Consider the following 24,428-nt stretch of genomic DNA (forward strand, 5'->3'; position numbering starts at 1 on the left):
AGAGGTTTACCAGTCTAATAACATGAATGGGTTGTCTTATGAGGAAAGGTTGGACAAGCTAGGCTTGTTCTGCTGGAGTTTAGAAGAGTAAGAGATGACCCCGAGGAGTCTTGACAGGGTGGCTGTGGAGACGATGTTTCTTCTTGAGAATCTAGAACTGGGGTCACTGTTTAAAAATAAGGGATCACTCATTTAAAATGGAGAGGAGGTGAAATATTTGCTCTGAGGATCATGAGTCTTTAGAAAACTCTTCCTGAAAAAGGTGGTGGAAGCAGAGACTTTGAATATTTTTAACGCAGAAGGTTGATCAATTCTTGGTAAGCAAAGAGGTAATAGGTTATCGGGGGCAAGCGGAATGAAATTTGAGGTTTCTACTAGATCTTCCATGATCTTAAATGGCAGAGGAGCCTTGAGGGTCTGAATGACCTACTCCTGCTCCTTGTTCATATTAGTCCATATCAAGTTTTCAAATAACAGAATTTATTTTCCATATAAAAAGACACATCTTTGCAACCTCCGGAATTCAACATTGTCCCCATATTTCATCAGGGAGGCAGGGAAAAGGGGTGGGGGGGAACAGAAGTTTAGATCTTTGCTGGGGTGGAAGACAATAACAAAAAGGGATGATGCAAGCAGTGGCAAAATAACAAATGATGGGTGTAAAGGAACTCTAAATGATCACAGCATAATTGTTACCAACAGCTGCTGCCTGAAAGAAATTGGAATGATTATGATCTGAAATTGTTAACTCAATGCTGAGTTCAGAAGGCTGTAAGGTGCCTAATCGAAAGATCAGATGCTGTTCTTTGATTTTCATTATAACAGTGTAAGGAACCAAGAACAGAGAGATCAGAGTGGGAGTACAATGAAGAATTAAAATGACAAGCGACCATAACCTTGGGATCATGCTTCAGACTGAATGGAGGTGTTCTGCAAAGCAAACCTCCCATTTGAGTTTGGTCTCCTCACTGTTATGATTAACAAGAAAAGTATATTAAATTTGAAGGAGTATTATTAAACTAGAAAGAGCGCAGAAAAGATTTACTAAGATGCTACTGGGACTTGATGGTTTGAGTTATAAGGAGAAGCTGGATAGACAGGGACTTTTTTCTCTGGAGCGTAGGAGGCTTCGGGGTGATCTTATAGAGGTCTATAAAATAATGAGGAGCATGGATAACGTAGATAGTAAACATCTTTTCCCAAAGGTAGGGGAGTCTAAAACTATAGGTTTATGGTGAGAGGGGAGAGATACAAAAGGGTCCAGACAGGCAATTTTTTCACTCAGAGTGTGGAGAGTGTCTGGAATGAGCTGCCAGAGGCAGTAGTAGAGGCGGGTCCAATTTTGTCTTTTAAAAAGCGTTTAGACAGTTACATGGGTAAGATGGGTACAGAAGGATATGGGCCAAATGCGGGTAGTTGGGACTAGCTTAGTGGTTAAAAACTAAGCAGCACGGACAAGTTGGGTCGAAGGGCCTGTTTCCATGCTGTAAAGCTCTATGACTATGAGTGCAAGTTAATCACTGTTTCATCCGGAAGGAGAGGCCCTGAACAATGGGAAGGGATGAGGTAAAAGGGCACGTGTGCATCTCCTCTGCTTGCACGGGAATGTGCCATAGGTTGACGAGGACACGTTGGAATGATTGAAGAGTAGATCAGGGTATCAGGGAAGGAACAAGCCTTTCCAAATGTTGAAAAATAATAAGAATGGAAGAGATGTTGAATGGTGGCATTACATCGGAGGTGACAGAAATGCTGAAGGATGATCTGTTGAATATAACATTTGGTGCGGTTGAAAGTGATGGCAAGGGAACACATGATGGTGCCGAGGTGGGGGGGGGGGGGGGGGGGTGGGAATGAATGAGAACAGAAATGAAATAAATTTTACTTAGGAGATCCATATTTTGAATTACTAAAGACTTGTTTTAACTGTAATATTTAGATTCTGATGATAAATATTCTGGATTAAAATATAAAACAGTGCAAATTTAGGACTAACTATATAAGCGATTGCAAGCCATTAGCAGTTAGTTTCTGCTCCAACAAAACAGCTATGCTGAAATTTTGTGACTGTTTGGAAATCTCTTCTAATTAATGTCAGAGCTTTATAGTTTAATAGTTTTAAAGATAATCCACTCTTTAGGACAGTTTAATGTATTTTTTGTAAACAGCACTGGCGGGATCTTGAGCCCGCACTCTCCATCCACTAGGTCACAAGCAGGGCTCAAATTCCAACAAAACCCGGAAATGGCGAATCTCGCTGGCAACATCGTGACCACCGATATTCACCACCCCTCACTGGTGACATAATCAGGTTCACACCCATAATGAGCAAGAACTTCATTGTAATACATTTAAATAAATGTAAGTCTATTTAACCACCCCTCTCGCCAGAAAGTTGCCCCCCTCACAAGATTTTCATACCTCGCTAACCACTGTGCTACCGTGGGCAGCACGGTAGCACAGTGGTTAGCACTGCTGCTTCACAGCTCCAGGGACCTGGGTTCGAATCCCGGCTCGGGTCACTGTCTGTGTGGAGTTTGCACATTCTCCCTGTGTCTGCGTGGGTTTCCTCCGGGTGCTCCGGTTTCCTCCCACAATCCAAAGATGTGCGGGTTAGGTTGATTGGCCATTCTAAATTGCCCATTAGTGTCCCGGGATGCATAGGTTAGAGGGATTAGTAGGTAAATATATGGGGATAGGGCCCTGGGTGGGATTGTGGTTGGTGCAGACTCGATGGGCCGAATGGCCTCTTTCTGTACTGTAGGACTCTATGACTCTATGATTCTCGCCAATGTAACATCAACAGATTCACCCAGATGTGAACTTGTCGAAGGGATTGACCAGGGCGCAAAGGTCACAATAACCCCCGGGGGAGAGGGACATGGTCAGGCAGTGCCCCCGACATAAGTTGGCACTGGCAGGTTGGCAGGCTTTAGTGGGATCCTCATGCACGGGCACTCAAGTGTTTGTGGTGGGGTGGAGCAGACACGGAGAGCAATGGGGGATGTCGAGGATGATTGGATGTGGGGGTGGAGAAAGATTAATTTTTGTTTCAGTAATATTAAGGGTGCCCCTATCTTAGCAGAGCTGGTTCCCAGCTCTAAGAGTCCACTGCTTGCCAGAGTGACAGAGCAAACCACATCCACTCTTTTTTTTGCAGTTAAGGTGACAAGATTTGGAGAGAAAACTGGCCAGTCAAACGGAAGAGTTCCATGCCATTTTTCTCAATGGAACTAATACTCTGCCAAATTCTCGTAAGATTCTGTCCAACATATACCTATCGCTAGCTAGTAATCATCATTAAGTTTCTGCGGGGGGGGGGGGGGGAGCTGCCTTGTCCTAAAAATATTTAAAAGCATCTCTATATGCCCTACAAACAGAATGAAATCTAGGAAAGCACCACTTTAACCAGATAGCATTGTTCAATCGTGTATGATATCTGGTAAGTAAACTTCTTTTTCTGAGAGCACAGAGTCGGCAAAGTTAAAACTCTGAAGAAAGTCTTTGCTCACAGGTTCTTTCTGTTCAACTATCATTCAGCCTGTGTTGCAATAAATCCCTGAAGGTTCCATGGGTTGGACTCAATCTCCGAGTACAACTTTGGTATTTTAAGTGCTGGTCATGTTCAGTATTAGCGGAAAGTTAGTCCTTCCCTTCTGTTTTAAGTTAAACATTATGTCCAATTAAATCTGTCACATTGATCTTTTGTTACCAATTATTTTTAATTAACCTGATCTTTAGATTATACCCTATGTGTAGCCCTAGCTGCACATTCTAAAAAAGTAATTGCTGAAAAACTGTTCATCCCCAATATCTAGTTTTGATGGAATATCATTGACCTGAAAAGTTAACTCTGTTTCGCTATCCATTGTCTGAACTGCTGAGTGTTTCCTGCCTTTTCTGTATTTCTGACAAAGTTACTCTTTGTGATCCAAATACCACAATGGCACTAGAAGGTTCATCACTTCCAGTATGCAAATTACAGAAACAAAGGTGTTCTGTTCAACCCCGTATAAAAATATTAGCTAGTATGGGAGGAATTTTCCCATCCCGCCCACCACAGGAATTGTAGAGGGTGGGACAGGACTATGCAAGGTCCGTTGACCTCGGGCAGGACTTTCTGGTCTTGGGGCAAGCACAGCCAAAACTTCCCTTTGCATTTAAAGATTACACTTCAGATCATAAGGAACAAGGACTTGCTTATGGGAATGCTGCTTTGCACTCCAGTGGGCAGCCAATATATATGCATCCAAAGATAAATTTAGCTTACAATCAATACCACATAACTTTAATGAACAGTTTATACAAATTCTAGCATTGCTACTATTTTTCTGTCTTTATATGCAGAGATATTAGTTAGGGGAAGCCGTACCATACCATGAATATTGTCAATGAACTATGGCATTTCCCACATAATCCTGGGACCTTCCTGGAGATTGGAATGGAATTAGAAAGGAGTAAAATGAAACTGACTGCAAAACTAATGGAAGACCAAAGGAACAAAAAAGAACAAAAAGATGTTTTGCAATATAATTGCTAGAAACATAAATCTGCTAAAAGATCGTTTTTATGGAGGCTAACACAGAATGCTGGTTCTGCATTTGCCTATTCTCTCATTAGAACTCAATGAAGGTATTGTAATCTTAGTAAGTGTATGTTTATAACAGTTACATTGTCAACTAAGGAGGCAGAGTACACATGCTAAAATTGAAATGGATGGAGTTTAGGGCAAAGAATTTTCATTGTTTCCTCATTTCTTTCACCTTTCTTGCTAAACAATCGGAAGCATTTGTGGCACAAAATACATTGGCATATTAAATTTCTACCATGTTATATGGAGAAATTAAGCTAAGGTTGCGTTTTCGTGCTAACGCCGTGCATGTGCAGTTCAAGCCTGTTGCTTCACTTGAAGCGACAGACTAGGCAGTGGCCAGGATCAAAGATTGCACTGCTCAAATCATCACAATTGGGCGGCGGTCCCCTTTTAACATGCAGCTGGAGCAGAATTGTGAAACATATGAATTTGTATTCATCCAAAACAAATTTTGTCTTACAATAAATCCTCATTCTTCTTGATAGAGTGAGCCTTAGAGCGATAGTTAAGGAGTTTAATTCTAGGCATAAGAGATTTTGTAGCTGAAAACGTGGGTGCCAATTTAGGACCTGTACAAACAGGACGGGGTGCACCTGAACCAGAGGGGCACCAATATCCTGGGAGGGAAATTTGATACGGCTCTTCAGGGGGCTTTAAACTAATTTGTGAGGGGAGTGGGAAAAGGAGTTGTAGTCCAGAAGTCAGTGAGGGTGGTGAGGTATTGGGGAAGGTATTAGGGTCAAGGGTGGGTACCGGTAGCCAGGAAGGTGGGTTGAAGTGTGTCTACTTCAATGCAAAGAGCATCCGGAACAAAGTAGATGAACTTGGGGCGTGGATTGGTACTTGGGACTACGATGTTGTGGCCATTACGGAGACGTGGGTAGAACAAGGACAGGAATGGTTGTTGGACGTTCCGGGGTATAGATGTTTCACTAAGTGTAGGGAAGCTGGTAAAAGAGGTGGAGGAGTGGCACTGTTAATCAAGGATAGTTTAACGGCTGCGGAAAGGCACTTCGAGGGGGATCTGCACACTGAGGTAATATGGGCTGAGGTTAGAAATAGGAAAGGAGCGGTCACGTTGTTAGGAGTTTACTATAGGCCCCCAAATAGTAATAGAGATGTGGAGGAAGAAATTGCTAAGAAGATTATGGATATGTGTGGGGGTCACAGGGTAGTTGTCATAGGGAACTTTAACTTTCCAAATATTGATTGGAACCTTTGTAGGTCAAATAGTTCGGATGGGGAAGTTTTTGTGCAGTGTGTGCAGGAGGGTTTCCTGACACAATATGTGGATAGGCCGACAAGAGGTGAGGCCACATTGGATTTGGTACTGGGAAATGAACCGGGCCAAGTGTTAGATTTGGTTGTGGGAGAGCACTTTGGAGATAGTGACCACAATTCGGTGTCTTTTGTTATTGCAATGGAGAGGGATAGGGCCGCACGGCAGGGCAAGGTTTACAATTGGGGGAGAGGTAATTATGATGCGATTAGGCAAGAATTAGGGGGCATAAGATGGGAACAGAAACTGTCAGGGAAAGGCACTAATGAAAAGTGGAACTTTTTCAAGGAACAAATACTGGGTGTCCTTGATAGGTATGTCCCTATCAGGCAGGGAGGAAATGGCTGAGTGAGGGAACCATGGTTCACGAAAGAGGTGGAATGTCTTGTGAAAAGGAAGAGGGAAGCTTATGTAGGGATGAGGAAACAAGGTTCAGATGGCTCGATTGAGGGTTACAAGTTAGCAAGGAATGAGCTGAAAAAGGGGCTTAGGAGAGCTAGGAGGGGACATGAGAAGTCCTTTGCGGGTCGGATCAAGGAAAACCCCAAGGCTTTTTACTCTTATGTGAGGAATAAAAGAATGACCAGGGTGAGGTTAGGGCCGGTCAAGGACAGTAGTGGGAACTTGTGTATGGAGTCAGTAGAGATAGGCGAGGTGATGAATGAATACTTTTCTTCAGTGTTCACCAAGGAGAGGGGCCATGGTTTTGAGGAAGAGAAGGTGTTACAGGCTAATAGGCTGGAGGAAATAGATGTTCGGAGGGAGGATGTCCTGGCAGTTTTGAATAAACTGAAGGTCGATAAGTCTCCTGGGCCTGATGAAATATATCCTAGGATTCTTTGGGAGGCAAGGGATGAGATTGCAGAGCCTTTGGCTTTGATCTTTGGGTCCTCGCTGTCCACGGGGATAGTCATGATGTGGAGATGCCGGCGTTGGACTGGGGTAAACACAGTAAGAAGTTTAACAACACCAGGTTAAAGTCCAACAGGTTTATTTGGTAGCAAAAGCCACACAAGCTTTCGGAGCTCTTAGCCCCTTCTTCAGGTGAGTGGGAATTCTGTTCACAAACAGAGCTTATAAAGACACAGACTCAATTTACATGAATAATGGTTGGAATGCGAATACTTACAACTAATCAAGTCTTTAAGAAACGAAACAATGTGAGTGGAGAGAGCATCAAGACAGGCTAAAAAGATGTGTATTGTCTCCAGACTTGTCTTGTCTTGTCTGGAGACAATACACATCTTTTTAGCCTGTCTTGATGCTCTCTCCACTCACATTGTTTCGTTTCTTAAAGACTTGATTAGTTGTAAGTATTCGCATTCCAACCATTATTCATGTAAATTGAGTCTGTGTCTTTATAAGCTCTGTTTGTGAACAGAATTCCCACTCACCTGAAGAAGGGGCTAAGAGCTCCGAAAGCTTGTGTGGCTTTTGCTACCAAATAAACCTGTTGGACTTTAACCTGGTGTTGTTAAACTTCTTACGGGGATAGTGCCAGAGGACTGGAGAATGGCGAATGTTGTTCCTCTGTTTAAGAAAGGGAATAGAAATGACCCTGGTAATTATAGACCGGTTAGTCTTACTTCGGTGGTTGGTAAATTGATGGAAAAGGTCCTTAGGGATGGGATTTACGACCATTTAGAAACATGCGGATTAATCCGGGATAGTCAGCACGGATTCGTGAAGGGCAAGTCGTGCCTCACAAATTTGATAGAATTTTTTGAGGAGGTAACTAAATGTGTTGATGAAGGTAGGGCAGTTGATGTCATATACATGGATTTTAGTAAGGCGTTTGATAAGGTCCCCCATGGTCGGCTTATGATGAAAGTGAGGAGGTGTGGGATAGAGGGAAAGTTGGCCGATTGGATAGGTAACTGGCTTTCTGATCGAAGACAGGTTGCGAGCGGAGTGCCACAGGGATCAGTGCTTGGTCCTCTGCTCTTTGTGATTTTTATTAATGACTTAGAGGAGGGGGCTGAAGGGTGGATCAGTAAATTTGCTGATGACACCAAGATTGGTGGAGTAGGGGGTGAGGTGGAGGGCTGTTGTAGGCTGCAAAGAGACATAGATAGGATGCAAAGCTGGGCTGAAAAATGGCAAATGGAGTTTAACCCTGATAAATGTGAGGTGATTCATTTTGGTAGGACAAATTTAAATGTGGATTACAGGGTCAAAGGTAGGGTTCTGAAGACTGTGGAGGAACAGAGATCTTGGGGTCCATATCCACAGATCTCTAAAGGTTGCCACTCAAGTGGATAGAGCTGTGAAGAAGGCCTATAGTGTGTTAGCTTTTATTAACAGGGGGTTGGAGTTTAAGAGCCGTGGGGTTATGCTGCAGCTGTACAGGACCTTGGTGAGACCACATTTGGAATATTGTGTGCAGTTCTGGTCGCCTCACTATAAGAAGGATGTGGAAGTGCTGGAAAGAGTGCAGAGGAGATTTACCAGGATGCTGCCTGGTTTGGAGGGTAGGTCTTATGAGGAAAGGTTGAGGGAGCTAGGGCTGTTCTCTCTGGAGCAGAGGAGGCTGAGGGGAGACTTAATAGAGGTTTATAAAATGATGAAGGGGATAGATAGAGTGAACGTTCAAAGATTATTTCCTCGGGTGGATGGAGCTATTACAAGGGGGCATAACTATAGGGTTCGTGGTGGAAGATATAGGAAGGATATCAGAGGTAGGTTCTTTACGCAGAGAGTGGTTGGGGTGTGGAATGGACTGCCTGCAGTGATAGTGGAGTCAGACACTTTAGGAACATTTAAGCGGTTATTGGATAGGCACATGGAGCACACCAGGATGATAAGGAGTGGGATAGCTTGATCTTGGTTTCAGATAAAGCTCGGCACAACATCGTGGGCCGAAGGGCCTGTTCTGTGCTGTACTGTTCTATGTTCTATAACAATGAAGAATGATAAAAGGGCCAGAATTGCAGTAACACAAAATACAGAGGGTTACAGTGTTTGGAGGAGATCACAAATATAGGAAGGGTGTGGCGTCTGGAACAGACCAGTGAGGTTTGTTGGAGCTGGAAAAATTATCAGATAGAGAGGTACAGAAGGTCCTCCCACAGAGTGTGTCAGATTTCGTGGTGCCCATTGTCGATTCAGTTGCACCATTCAGTGGCCTTTTCCGCTGTGAACTTGCAAAGAGCCTGCAATGGAGAAACAGAGAGAGCACACCTCTCTCTCCACAGCTAAAAAACAAAGCAAATTTGGAAATTCGCGCATCCACAAATGGTCCAAGCAGACTGGGTGCAGCAGTGACAACATTTGATTTCCACATATGCGCAGAGCAGTACGCATGCACAGAAGTGGCCATCTTGCATTGGCAAGAGTTATAGCATTAAATTAAATGATTTCCACCCCTTTTTAAAATGTTATACTCACTCGTTTCATAATCATTCCACTGATTTCCATCACAGACATATCAGCTTTCTTACACTCGTTGCATTCCCAGACGATTGCACTTACTCTTTCCAAACTTATACTGGAACTGTGAAGCCATGGTAAATGACTCTGGAAAAAAAAAGATAGATGTTATTTTTCAAAGCTTTAACTTCAAGTTGAAGGATCCTCATTACCTATTCCTTCCAGTTATCTGGCAAAAAATGCATTAAATCTATACTTTAAGTGTATTCTTAAGTCTTTTCTTCTTCTCAATTAATAATACAGATATTACAAAACTATCCTTAGCAAAGCACATGATTTTAATACTGTAAACGCAGACACTCACTTGTACTCGCAAAGTTGCAATCCAAGTTTGCCTCAGAAATGTAATGCTATTGCTGCTTGTGCTTTTGTCACCACAAGATTACAACAGTTCAACCATAAAGCCCTCTAGCTCCAACTCAGATTAATTAAAAATAGGCATTAATTGCAATCATGCCAGTGTTCCCCACATCCCAAGAGAAAAAAATGAACACTTTTGTAACAACAACTAGCATTAATTTAGCATTCTTATTGCAAAAAAAATGTCTCCTGGCTTCCTAATCAGACAAAATTGGATGCCGAGCTAGAGAAAGATTTGTGAATAGTGACCTAAATATTTGGTCATAACATTGGACTTTAAAAATAGATCTTGAAGGCGGAGAGGGAAGTGAAAAAACAAAGAGGTTTAGGGAGGAAGCATAATGCCAAGGTGATTGAAGCCTTGAGTGCGAGTTTCAGCAGCAGGCAGAGGGAGAGCGATGCTATGATGGAAGTAAGTAGTCTTTGTGAAGGAGAAGATATGTGCTTTGCTCGGGCTAAAATGAAACACCTAGATTGCAAACAACCTGGTTCAACCTGAGACAATGAGTGAAATCTTACCCAAAAATGGCAGTATTGTTTCCAGTAAGAAAACCAGCCTGTTTCTCTCCAAAGAAACAGATCGGTTTCCTCCCAGACCTTACGACACTCTGGCAAAACAACATCAAAAGAGTTTCACTCAGTCATGCAGGGGAGCCGGGCCTCAACAAACTGGCAAAGCCCAGCTGCACTGAGATCGGGGCGTCCCGATCAAAACAGCAATAAACCTCCTCCCCCCAACCCACCATGGAAGTCTCAAGGGCCTCCCCTCTCCATACCACATCCCCCCCACACCCTGGCCAAACAGCTAACACTGGCATCCCAGGCCCCCCCCCCCCCTCCGCTCCGACTTACTGCCATTATAAATGATATCCCTCCTCCCCCTTGAGGCTCCCACTGAGGTTCACTCCTTAGCACCAATTGGCATTTCCAGATTCAGGTCGGCATGGGCTTGGTGCCAACCTGTGCCACGGGGCATTGACAGGCCACTATTTGGCCATGTTCCTTTCCCTCGTGGGATATATTTACCTTTGCATCCCCAGGGGGTCCCCATAACATGTTCACGTCTGGGTGAACCTGTTGTATACCGCGCCAATGTGACTACGGGGGAGGGAGATAATATCTGGCGAGGGAGCATGTTGATAGTATTCAAATATATGTAAATCAGCTTCACACCTGTTATGGGTGTGTACCTGATGACATCGCTGGAAAGGTGTGGCGAAAATCCAAAATTGCAATCTCTTCTGGATTTTGAGCCCCCCACCAGCATTCCCGCGGACGGCAGGACTAGACTCGAGATTGTCCCCAGTGAATGAGGAGGAGACTGGAATACGGAGTTGGTGTTGTGGGCCAAATACAGTGGCTTCAATCGTCCCCAGATTCCAAAAGCATTCAAATTGTGTTTAGTTGCACCTTGCACATTTAAGTTAGTTCCACAGACTCAATGAAAATAGTTGAACACACCTACACTGCCACATTGTTCCAAATAGGAGGATGACTCTCTGCAAAGTGCAAAACTGATTAAAAGTTCTGACAACATACAGGTCGCAGTTTGTATCCTTGATATGTGCGGAGTTAGCTGATCTCAGCCAGAACAGCGTCAAGTATATACAATTTCTCAGTATTATGGAAGAAAATTACTTCCAGATTTTCATCCAATGATCATGAGTAAAGGAAGTTGATTAGCAAAGGTGTAGCAGAAGTTAGTAATCTGATTCAGTCTTGTCACAACCAAAGCAATGGCAAAACTTTAATAATGCAATGATTTACTAAGTGCATAACTTGTTCATTCAAATATCATGCTCAATGTTGACTTACACACATATATTGGAAAATGATATAGCACTGTATTAATCAGTTATCATAATTGATATTTTCTGATTAGTATTCACTCTCTCTCTCTTCAGGTACCAAGCCCTAAGCGGGCTTTGGTGACCATGGACTTCAATGTATTGGTCCATGGTTATGCTTGGCAAAGTACTACAGTGGTTTGCCGTTACCTTCTGCAAGTTCTGACTGAGCAGAATAATCTCCCGCTCTTACCTTCATCTGCCTTGGTGTGTTGGAAGAATTTGCAGGTTGATAATCAACATTACAAGCACACTTTCCATGGCCATTAAATCCCAGAGCTTCTGGCTCAGAGGCAAGACCTCCAATTTACGTATTTATTGGTATCGAAACCAAAACCTTCAATAAAGTGCAAAATAGCCTTTTTTCTGAGCATGAGAAATCCGAATCATGATAGCAGTTTGAAACTATGGACAAAACATTAATTATGCAACTGAAATGATTAAGTACTCCCTTTAGTCAACCAAAATAATTCATTCAAAAATATGCTTTAAGTTAAATATTAAATGAATATTTAATAATAGTTCATTATATGAAACAAATTCCAAAACAAACCGGGTGAAATGGATCATCTCGATATTCCTTTTTTCCTGAGGAATTCAAGTGGGAATTTTCTCCCTCAGTCTCACTAGTGCAGGAAGTACGGCATTCAGCACAGTGCAGAAGATCCTCCCATAATACATCTTCAGTTTCTGATTCATGCCGTGTGCTTTCTGAATCTTGTCTAGAGCTGCGTGAACTACAACTAGTAGCAGATTTAGCTGTCTCCTGCAAAATAATTTGACATAAAATGATATTTCAAATGTACAACTCAACTATTAGTTGGAACCAGAAGTATGAACCATTCCTACTTAAGTAGGAATCTTCTACGATTGAAAAGTTATTTAAAATTTTAAATGTCCACCTGCCTGGCATTCATTTTGACCTCATTTTAGTGGTCTCTTCATTGTGAAATTACTTGTGAAAGTAATTCTAATAACTTTCAATTTTAATTAGGTTTTGTTATCTATGTTGTTTTCCATTCTACTGTAAGAACGGGCGGCACAGTGGCTAGCACTTCTGGCTCACAGCACCAGGGACCCAGGTTCAATTCCGGCCTTGGGTCACTGTCCTTGTGGAGTTAGCAAGTTCTCCCCGTGTCTGCGTGGGTTTCCTCCAGGTGCTCAGGGTTTTCTCCCACTGTCCGAAAGATGTGCGGGTTAGGTGGATTAGCCAATTTAAATTGCTCCTTAGTGTCAGGGGAATTAGCAGGGTAAATATGTGGGGTTATGGAGATGGGGCCTGAGTGAGATTGTGGTCGGTGCGAACTCGATGGGCCAAATGGCCTCCTTCTGCACTGTAGGGATTTTATGAGTACAATGTAGCATGCAATATATTGTTGATTATGGTGCTAAAGAAGAAACTAGTTTATAACCTCAGGAGTGTAGTGTCTTTTATATTGGTGAGATTTTCTATTCCATAACACACTATCACTTGAAGTTCGTTCCCCAGTGCGTCGTTGCGTGAATGTTTGTGATCCAGCTTCGCCATCTTCATCACTTGAAACATCATCTGATACATGTATGACAGGTCTAGGTCCTTCCTGTTTAGAAATGTAAACATGAGCAAGGCTAAATAATAAAAGTACAATATTTCACCTGGGTTCAACTTCCTTCGTAAATAGCATCACGAAATGTGCTGTTCATTGAATTTATCTGAGATTTGAACATTCCCTCATTTGCAAGGAAGCAATTGTTGAATGCTGGAGCGCATTTAAGTAAAAGATTTGCTACAAAAAAAAGGCAGGTGCTGAAAATATTTATCCATAACTGAGTCACTTATAGGATGAATAACAACAGCACTAGCTTTATTTCCATTACAAATGGATCTCTGACAGAGATGTCTTTGATCACCTCCTCATCTTTTTTCTTTTATCTACCTTCCTGCTTTTCCCAAACACTGCCAACATCACCATGCACCATAAAGCAACATTCCAAGACTCCAGCCTACCACCTGTGCTGCATCTGTTGACCTTCTTGTAGCTACCTCCTCTGCCATCCTTTAGCCCATTAAATCACAGTTGATGAAACAGTCACCTATGTAGCTTACAAATAAATGTCTGATCTCACTGTCCATTGTCAGAATGTAACTTAAATTCATTCTGCTCCAAATCCCCAGCCCACTTTCTATATTAGTCTACAATAATCCTCAGCACAAACAATGCCAAAACCAGTTCCTCTGCAGGATGCCACCTCCTCCAATCTACATCATTTATCCTCATTTGGAACACCAATGGGGAAATTCTCCTTTGTTATCATATTGAAACCGAGTGGGATAGTGCTGAAGAATGTTGGAAAATTGAGGCGATGGGACCCAACGGCATCATACTGCCCTTGGGATTCTAACATAATCTCCTTGATCACTATTGGCTGATGTTTCCCTGCCTTGTAGTCTGGTTCCTTTGAAGACGTACCTGCTGGTTACTACCACTTTCTCAGCCCATCCTCATGTGTAAGGTGGTAATAGGCCCCAGAAGGTATTTGTGAAGGCCCCAAGTTTCTGGGAGAAACCTCTAGTTAGCTCCAGAAATATACCTGCTGCAGGCCTCGATCTCAGCTGAGGTTCTCAGTGGAAAGTCTTCTTTCCAATCTCCAAGGTTCTATTTAGGAGTCATTTTAAAATCACTTGCCAGATTTTCTGGTACTGCAGTGGTATCTCTGCTGTAACACAGACTTCCATGGCCCTTCGTGATGACAAGCATCTCACTGGAAGCCCATCATGTTTACATAATGAATCCTGACCAAGGAAAATGGATATAGAGGGATAGGCAGAAGTTCCATCCTGCCAGAACTTAACCTCCAAGAGGGGGGCTGCTTCCCATATCTGAGGTGATAGGCTGCTCTGTGTAAAATTGTGGCCATTTGCTCTGCTGTCTGACCCATCTTCCCACCCTTCCTCCTCCTTTCCTATACTCAACAGAGGCTTTCCCTCCTTTACAATATTTTTCTTCCACCCTTCACTGAATTTCTCATTTATAAAGCCTAACATCTGCTCATCACTCCGAATAACCTACCTTCGCCTTCTTGGCCCCATAGCCAACCTCATCAATCTAGACATCCTCAAGAATGATCCTAAGTGGTTCAAAAAGCACCATATGGTTCCCTGCCCACCCCACACAACAAATCTCAAAACCTTTCAAAACTACCCAACTATCCTTCTTTGCAACCTTCCCTTTCCTTTCAATGTCCTTGGTCATATTTGATTTGATTTATTATTGTCACATGTATTAACATACAGTGAAAAGTATTGTTTCTAGCACGCTATACAGACAAAGCATACTGTACATAGAGAAGGAAACGAGAGAGTGCAGAATGTAGTGTTACAGTCATAGCTAGGGTGTAGAGAAAGATCAACTTAATGCAAGGCAAGTCCATTCAAAAGTCTGACAGCAGCAGGGAAGAAGCTGTCCTCGAGTCGGTTGGTACGTGACCTCAGACTTTTGTATCTTTTTCCCCGACGCAAGAAGGTGGAAGAGAGAATGTCCGGGGTGCGTGGGGACTTAATTATGCTGGCTGCTTTGCCGAGGCAGTAGGAAGTGTAGACAGAGTTGATGGATGGGAGACTGGTTTGCGTGATGGATTGGGCTACATTCACGACCTTTTGTAGTTCCTTGCAGTCTTGGGCAGAGCAGGAGCCATACCAAGCTGTGATACAACCAGAAAGAATGCTTTCTGCGCTGCATCTGAAATAGTTGGTGAGAGTCGTAGCTGACATGCCAAATTTCCTTAGTTTTCTGAGAAAGTAGAGGCATTGGTGGGCTTTCTTAACTATAGTGTCAGCATGGGGGGACTAGGACAGGTTTGAATGCATATTGTTCCCTTTCAATTAAACTATCACCTGTCCCTATTCAAAACTCTCAAATCAGATTCAATCCTACCCATAGTATTGAGAGTTGCATTAGTCAGTTACAAAAAAACATCCTACGTGACTACAAATTCTATCATCGTCCCTCTTCGACCCCTATCTTCAATACATTTTACCACACTGTCACACTCAAATAACTTTCTAACATGGCATGGTTCTCTCGTGGTCCACTCCTGCCACTTGCATTATTGACTGACAATACATTAATTGCTGCCAACGGTTTCTCTTTCCAAGTCCATACAGTTAACTCTGATATACTCCAGGGTACTTTATCCTTGCTCCATTCTTTTGGTCATTGAAATATTGCTCCTCCACTACATCATCCAAAAGCATGAAATAATTGAAGAGCAAAATGAGATTTAGTTCTTCCCCCACATTCAATCTATTTGAATGCTTGCTTTCATCACCAAAACATTACCTGTCTCAAAGACTAACCTCTAATCCCCACCTTATTTGAGAAGTCTGATTACTTGACTCTCAATATTTGGAATATAGCTTTTATCATCTCATTTGAATATTGGTTTCCTGAGGAGAAATCAAAATACTGGGGATGATCTTGTGTTCCAGGTTAAATAGTATGACCAATGGAACTAAACTGGCTTTCAATTGAGATTTTATTTAGAAAGTACAGATAAATACTAGGGAGGGAATTTTCCCATCCCGCCCGCCAAGGGAATCGTAGTGGGCGGAGGACAGCCAATGCAAAGATCTGTTGACCTCGGGTGGGATTTTCCTGATTTGGGACGAGTGCGGCTGGAGAATCCCGCCCTAAGTCTGGAACAGATTGTAGAGTCCATCTAGCAGGTCTCAAAACTCGCATTTGTGCGAACTTCCCCAAATATCGAATTCTTCCTTAAATGTTTCCACCTGCCTTCGTGGAATGCCATTCCTCATGTTTATGACACTTAAAACTGACTGTGCAGCTTTTCTACTCCAAGTTGAAGCTTTCATCCTCTGATTCAAGCACTTGTGGTGGCAATCTCAAACATTTTATATTATTGGGGTTTAATTCACAGCAGTTGAAGCGTGGCAGCATCATGCCTTGCACAGACTTAGCAACAATAGGCCAAAAAATTCTAATGTTAATACACTTACTTTATGGTTTACAGGACTGTGTGCATTTCTTCCTGTTCCTCTTATCAAGTTGTACTCTTCAGGTCCCACTACTTCACAGTGGGCAGCATGAAATTGCTTTTCATCTTCATGGCTTTTGTTACACACTCTTCCATCCAGAGAAACATAGCCATTATCTGTCTCTGTTGATTTGTCTATGGATATTTTGGTTTTCTTTGACCTTATAGATAAAAACAAGAAGAGTTAACAGTTGTGCCTTAGAAACAAAATAACTTTTGGTGGCTGCTAGATTCAAAGTCAAAATAACATCATACAAACAGTGAAGATTATAATGAGATTTCTTTAGTCAGTTAGGTGTCAGACACCTATCACCATTCCTGAGTATTCAAACCAAACTGCTGAAAAACTCAAGTGGAGTTTTGGTTTGGTGTGCACATGTTCTCCCCAAAATGCCCTTTTACCCAAGCCAAAGAGTTTAAGGGAGGGGAGCACAGCATTGTTTTACCCACACCAGTTACACTGCTCTGGAGCTCAAAAGTTACAGCCCCACAGTATTACAAACCATGTATTTTTTTCTGAAGTTATACATATATCTTTTTATGTTTTCAGAAAGGTAAAAAGGTTTCAGTTTCATTCAGTTTGTTGGTGAGCCTTGGTAGACCTCTGACTAAATCATAGAATCATCATCAAGTCTGTACTGACTCTCTGACAGAGTATTTTACCCAGACCCTCTCCCCCATCCTATCCCTGTAATCCCACACATTTACCATAGCTAATCCCATCTAACCTACACATCTTGTGTTTGCTCTGCAGTTAAAGGAATAGTGAGCTTAGAATGATGTTTTTGGGTGTCTCGGAGTGATACACAATTTAGGTGAGAAACATCAAGTGAATGCTCAAGATACCACTGAAAGAAAACCATTTGCAACTGTGCCAGTCCCAAGCGAGAAGCCTTGGTGTCAAGCTATTGGTAATTCTTCACTGGTTTATGTATCTGTAAAGATACTGCTGGGCTAAAGGAATAGTGGGATTTGAACTGCCTTCTTGAGTTTGTATTCAGATCTTTACAAGCATTTTGTCTGGTATAATATCATTCATTTTCTTGTTTAATAAATATTTTATTCTGTGTGTAGAAGGTCATTTGCTGACTCCTGTGAATTTCTTCAGTAACTTTCTTCCATAGTTTCAAAAAAAAAGTTAGGATCCATCAAGCCAGGTTTTACTCTGGGATCTGACTTGTCCAGTATTAATAGCAGCTGGGATCATAACGATAGTGAGTAAAGAAATTAATTAATTACGGGGGGGGGGGAAATGGAGGTTGGAGGATAGTTTCCTGGGTATAATTCTCTTTTCAAGCAGTTTTAATTTAAAACAAGTTGGATGTAGAAACCATATTCTTCAAGCAGAAATCAGTTGAAATTCTGCATACTAATTAAAAGGGTTTAAGATTCTTGGACTCTTTTAGAAAAAAAGAGTTGCAATTCTGGGCTAGCCAAGGTGAGAAGAGGAGTTCCTAAATGCAAGACTCCGGAGTTAAAGAACATTAGAACCAGGGAAGTGTCGACCCAGAGTGGCTACACTCAAGACTCTAGCGTGCCTGTGTTGAATTGATAGTCTACAACCATGGGATGATTGGAGGAGAGCTGAAGAGAATACCTTGTCAGAAGTAAACAGAAGGCCCAATAAATCTCAACCTTACACAAATCTTAACCGAGTAGATAACCTCCCAATTCCTGCAAGTAGTAAATATCTGACTTGAGGTTTTGGGGATGCAACTCAAATGTAGGTAGAAGGAAAGTAGAGTTAAATTCAGTTTAGAGTATAAGTAACTGTATACTGAAATTCAGTTGGATTAAACCATAAACCTTGTGGCTTCATTATTTTACTAGGTACCTGGGTTTTCGGATTTCTAAAAAAAATTATTGGTCTCTACTGAGATCATAACATTCCATATTCACATCAAATATAATTAACCACTTTCTTTATCACTGTATTTTTTACATCTTATAATGAATGATATTATACCAGACAAAATGCTTGTAAAGATCTGAATACAAACTCAAGAAGGCAGTTCAAATCCCACTATTCCTTTAGCCCAGCAGTATCTTTACAGATACATAAACCAGTGAAGAATTGCCAATAGCTTGACACAAAGGCTTCTCGCTTGGGACTGGCAGTTACAAATGGTTTTCTTTCAGTGGATTCCTGAGCATTCACTTGATGTTTCTCACCTAAATTGTGTATCACTCCGAGACACCCAAAAACATCATTCCAAGCTCTCTATTCCTTTAACTGACCTTGATATTTTCCTGCATCAAGCTTTTAATTCCTTTTGTAAAGTTAAATATTTGCAAGTTTTGGATATAGGAACCACAGAGGATAAAAAGAATCACTAGATTAAATTCAAAAATATGCACAGAGGTAACTAAGAACATTGAGCACAGAAGTAAAATGCTCCTATCAAAATAACCATGGTATATATGGAGCAGTTTGTAATAGGACAAATATACCTTCATACAAATGCTCTAAAATTCTAACTGGTTAATACTAGATTTAGGTTTATTTCAGATACTCAGATTGCCCAAACATTCTATTTACCAAAAAATAACATGTATGGCAGCAAGTATGGTAAAAGTAAATATAAACTGTAAATCTAAAATTTTAATTATTAGATCCATATTTACAATAAATTATATCAATACAATTACTTCAATGTGATTTTACAGGTTTCTTAGCTAAAGAAAAATAATACTTCATCAAGATACTCCCCAAGGCATGGTGCACTGCCTGAAGTCACGTGCTATATAGAGCAGAATAGTACCGAATCAATTCCTGGTCTGTGCTGGGTTAACTATCTGGGGAGTATTTCAGAACTGCATTTAGCCCTGGGCCTTCCTGGGGTGAGGAGGGGGAGAAACAAGCTTCCCACTCCAGTTGTGAACAGAGACCATTATTTAAAATCCCCACATGGACCCCACTGAGATGAAGATCACAGCCCACAGTTAAAAACCTGCCATCACTAATGCTCTACATTCACACATGAAGGATATTGGATGTTTACTGGCACGTGTGAATCTCTGCCTCAGCAAAAGCTAGAGCCAAAAGAGAGGAGGAAAGGGAAACAAAGATAGGAAAAAGGCAAACATTTCTTTGAACATGAGTATAACAGAAGGAATCTATGTAGATACAGACTAATAAAATAAATACACACCCTGGAAAATAAAAGGCATGTAAGATCTCTCTCAAGATTGCACCAACACTGTAGCTGGTGCCTGTGCCAGACTGGTGGTATACCTCCTGAGTATTATCTGTGGTACTAGAGCCATCTCCTTCCCTATGCACTTCCAGATGAGCAGCTTTCCGCAATTTCCTTTGTAAGAAAGATTAAAAATGAGGTTATGTTGTTAAACCAGTATTACTATGCAACTGCTGCTATGCCTGCAGAGCCTGTCAAAAATCAATGCAATGGGTTTTATAAACCAGCATTTCAATTTTCACAGAATCCACAATGTATTTTCAGTTCATGTTTTTCATTTTCTGGCTACAATGAGTCAGACAGATGTAATATGACACAGAACGCAGGCTTTAAAATTATATTTAACGCTTTTTGAAAATCAATATATTTTAATAATAGTGTACATGAAAAGAAGTTCCTGAGATGCACAAAACTGACTGTTTTGCAAAATAGTTAAATATTTACAACATAGTAACAGATTTTATTTGCAGATGAGGACAGAATAGGAAATAGAGTATTATGAATACTTGGAATTCAGGCGTCTCTTAATGCAAGGCAATGCAAACCAAGTGTGTGCTGTTTTACACCCAAAGATGGAAATTATCCCTTTAGTGCCTACGGATAGTGTTTGATAACATGTTGCTAGGAGGCACAACAAAAAAGGCAAACTGATTTCTCCTCCCAGCAGAAAAGATGGCACTTGTTTTTTCTCTGTGTGGCAGCACAGCAGAGAGAACATTTAGAATTACACTCAAAACCATAATGTGCTGGTTAATGCAGCAGAGTTGTAACAGGCCATGCCACCTATCATTCTCCTATGTCGCTACTCAGATGCGGCCATCTTCAAGAAAAATTGCAATAGGAAAAAAAAAGTCCAGTTCATTAACAAAACAATAAAATGTAAACTTATTAAAATAAATAACCATGCATGAAGAGATTGCCTGCAGATCAAAATAAACATATTCAGTTTAAAATATACTCAGCATAAACTTGGCTCTTATTTAACTTGGATTCTATTTAAATAATAGTTATCACAACTCACCAAATACTTGTCTATATTTATCTTGTTACATAGCTAATTTATTTATTTTTAAATACAATTACATCATGTGGGATTTCTATTTTGCCTACACGCTTCTAGAAGTGATACCACCAGATTCTATACTTTAGTGCCCACATTATTTCTGTGAAGCCCAGAAATGCAGTTCTACTTCTCCTTGCCTGAAAAATACCTCCTTGGTACAATTTGAACCTGAGCTTTGCAGTCAAGGCCCAATAACTGATGTATGACCAAAAAGTTTACAGATTAAAACAGCCTTATGCCTGTTTCATGCTTGCCTCTTTATAGGCTGCCTGAATACTATATTAGAGTGTCAATGATGCAGTCTCTCCCCACCACTACGATTTTCAACCGCTGCCTGCGAATTTTTTTTTTAAGCAAAAATGGGCCACAAGTTGAATTTCTCACTAACTTTTCACTTACTACCCTTCCAAATTCAATTTTCTTTGGATGAAGCCTCGCGTCAAACTGCTCTGGAAAAAATTAGGCTGATTTACTCATTTCAGCAAATAACAATAATAAAAAGGATTATATTATCCAATGTGGCATCTGAAATTTGAGCAAAAATTCTCATCAATGGCAAATATATTATACATACATATATATATATATATATATATATATATATATATATATATTTTATATGCCAACATTTATACCATACAGAGACTGGTATATATGTATGTATGTATTATTTATATTTATATATATATATATAAATAAAATACATACATACATATATACCAGTCTCTGTATGGTATAAATGTTGGCATATAAAATATACATTAATTCAACTTCATGAAAGCACGCAATAAATATTTCCAAAAAATGAGGATACCTTCTTCTTTTGCCTCCACTATTTGTTGCAGGTTTTGGTGTATGTGTTGATACAATCTGGCAATGAACAGTCCCAAGCAGTAACATTAGCCAAATAGACCCAAATACTTCCGTGTATGGTACACTAGGCGTAACTTCGGCTGTGCAAAACAACACTATTGCTGTAACTATAAACAGAAGGGTCAATTCGACCATCTATTTGGAAAGTTTTAACTCCAATGGTCTCTAACATCTACACATTTTATTCAAACAAATGTATCAAAATCAAACTGCAGAGTTAACATTTCAAATTGATCACTTATCAGATTATTTCTTGATAAAGGTAAGGTACAAAGTATTGAAGGGAATGTGGCAGCATGGTTAGCAAGTTAGCTGAGCTACAGGAGGGATGAAAACCAGATTATTTCACTGACAGAAGTGTTTAATCTGCTGACTCCATAATTTTCTGTTTTACTTTGGATTTCCAGCATCCACAGTATTTTGCTTCCGTGTCCAAATAGACTAGTTTGCTCATAAGTTTTGACTTGTGTGAATGATTCAGTGTCATTGCAAACAGTTAAAGAAATTGGATTTTATTAGACTTCACATTTTTTGCATAAAATTCAGCACCTCCCTCAACATTACATAGGAACAAGGGTAGATCATTCAGTCCATTTAGCCTGTTCAATTAGTTTGTCACTGACATGTACCTCTATCCCATTTAGCCAACTTGGATGTGCAGCTTATTGATAAATGAAACAGTGTATGTTGCATACACGGATTTTTAAAGGACATTTGATAAGGTGTTGCATAGCTTTGTTGATAAAAGATAAGCAGAAGATCTGAGAGAAATGTTCAAAGTTATAAGACATTTTGAACAGATACATTGGAAAGAACGGTTTCCACTAGTCAGCGTGTCAGTAACTGGAGTACACAGGCCCAATGAGCCAAATGGTCTGTGTCGTATCATTCTATGACATAAATTTAAGATCATTGCCTAAATGAAAAAAGGAAGGTTAGGACAGTGGTGGGCAACCTGAGACCTAGGGGCCACATGTGGCCCATCAGGGTTCTCTGAGTGCGGCCCACAAGACATTTTGTTGACTGTTTCCCATTGGCAGGGTTGCCACATTCTGCTGATTTCTGTCTGCGCAGTTTTTTACCTAGCAGTATAACTAAAGTGAAACACACATAACACAAGGACAAGTGAAATGAGGTGCCTGCTAATTGCACACAACATTGACAATGAAAGCCATACACTCCTTGTGTCCAAAGTGTAAATATTTATTTACCATTTGAAGTTGATGATAGTTCTATTCAAATACAAATGATTAAGCAATTTCTATAACTTATTCTGAAATATTCAGCTTGTGTTAAATGTATTTAATCTTATTCATGGGTCATCATGAGTGAACAGGCTAATTTCAATCTTGTGGCCCACTCACTAGGAGGATCACTCATGCGGCCCACTCACTAGGAGGATCACTCATGCAGCCCACTCACTAGCCAAGGTTACTCATCATTGGGTTAAGAGAATATTTCTGCTATTGGTTGTTTGGACACAGAAAACCCTTCTAGAGGGCAGAATCCACAATACATTTCAGTGAATAAAGTAATGAAAAATAAAATGTAATCAAGCATGAGGAGAAGAGCAGAGAAATTGAACTAAGTCAATTGTGCTTTCGAAGAACTTGCACAAGCACAATGGGACAAATTACTCCCTTTTGTGCTCTAACATCCTATAAATTCCACAAATTGTTCGGTTTATTTATCAGTCTCCTCAAAATGAGAATGCTATGTTGGAAGGCGATGCTCCACTGGCAAAACAGCACAAATGAGGTTTCTATTATGGAAAGTTTTTTTTAAGCACCGACAGGAACAAACTGAAGGGGTTGCTCCTGTGCCTATAACAAGAGAACTTAAGCAATGCCTGTTTCTGCCATACAAGGAATCTAGTGCTGCCACTAAGCAGAGAAAACAGGCCAAATGAAACAGGAGAAAGCTAGCCAATCTTAAGCAGGTTCTCAGCCAGCCCTCGTTGGATCTATGCTATTGCAGGATAGCAACAGTTCACAAGAACATCCTAATGTTGTATTCCTTTATATTTTGGGGCTTTAGCCTCTTCTACAGCAAAGAGCAAAAGAGTAGGTAGCCACAACACATATTACTTAACCAACAAGTCAGTTTATCAAGATAGGTGTTGCTTCATCACAGTCTAAGATGGAAGAGGGATAGAACCCCGACGTGCCTCTGGTGACATCGCAACACATCATGTGACTAATCACACGGAGATGCATTTCTTTACAGTACATAACATTCTTACATAATAATATGCAGTATAATCCAAAATTTTGTGATGAACTAAAGCTTTGTACTTACTTTGTGTAAGTTTGAAATAAATATATTTCCGTCCCAGTGCAAAAAACACAAAGTTGTGTTCTTGTGCTGAGAATACTGAAAGCTCTATTAGCTCAGCAAAAAGTTCCCACATATTGACTGGTTATAGATTAGAAGTTATGTCTCACCTTGAAGGAGGTATAAAATAAGTAGCCACGAAAAGATGCATTTTGAGGTCACTTGTATCCACCATCTGAAGAAGAATGGAAAAAACACAACTCTCACAATTCCTTTCCTAGTTAATGAAGTCCATGGACTTTCAGGTTTTGCCTTAGCAAAAGCAGATCCTATGGGTTCAAAAGAAAAATAGATGTCTTTGTAAACAAGTTAGCAAAAGAAAATCATTTTATGTAAATCCTTCAAAATTGTACATGTAAATTTGTGACAATTAATTGTATTATCTTGGAAAACATGACAATTTACAAAATGTCTTTTT

The 24,428-nt window shown here is 40.7% G+C and overlaps 1 protein-coding gene across 5 annotated transcripts in view; it reads right to left on the reverse strand.

The window, feature by feature from the left end:
- LOC144507971 (protein PHTF2) overlaps positions 1-24,428 on the reverse strand; it is a 101,752-nt gene that overhangs the window by 13,235 nt on the left and 64,089 nt on the right. For 3 of the 5 annotated variants that reach the window (XR_013500183.1, XM_078235595.1, XM_078235594.1), the window contains 7 exons: positions 24,121-24,279; positions 21,618-21,783; positions 19,696-19,854; positions 16,506-16,704; positions 12,922-13,089; positions 12,063-12,275; positions 9,261-9,389 (listed from right to left, as the gene is read on the reverse strand). Coding sequence is in view for 4 of the 5 variants with exons in the window: in XM_078235595.1 (XP_078091721.1) it covers positions 9,261-9,389; positions 12,063-12,275; positions 12,922-13,089; positions 16,506-16,704; positions 19,696-19,854; positions 21,618-21,783; positions 24,121-24,279 (1,193 nt within the window). In the remaining variant the exon portion in view is untranslated. The remainder of the gene's footprint in view (positions 1-9,260; positions 9,390-12,062; positions 12,276-12,921; positions 13,090-16,505; positions 16,705-19,695; positions 19,855-21,617; positions 21,784-24,120; positions 24,280-24,428) is intronic. The other 2 variants (XM_078235596.1, XM_078235598.1) reach the window with 2 other exon arrangements.

The sequence above is a fragment of the Mustelus asterias genome, chromosome 19 (genome assembly GCF_964213995.1).
Source record: "Mustelus asterias chromosome 19, sMusAst1.hap1.1, whole genome shotgun sequence".
Taxonomy (NCBI): domain Eukaryota; kingdom Metazoa; phylum Chordata; class Chondrichthyes; order Carcharhiniformes; family Triakidae; genus Mustelus; species Mustelus asterias.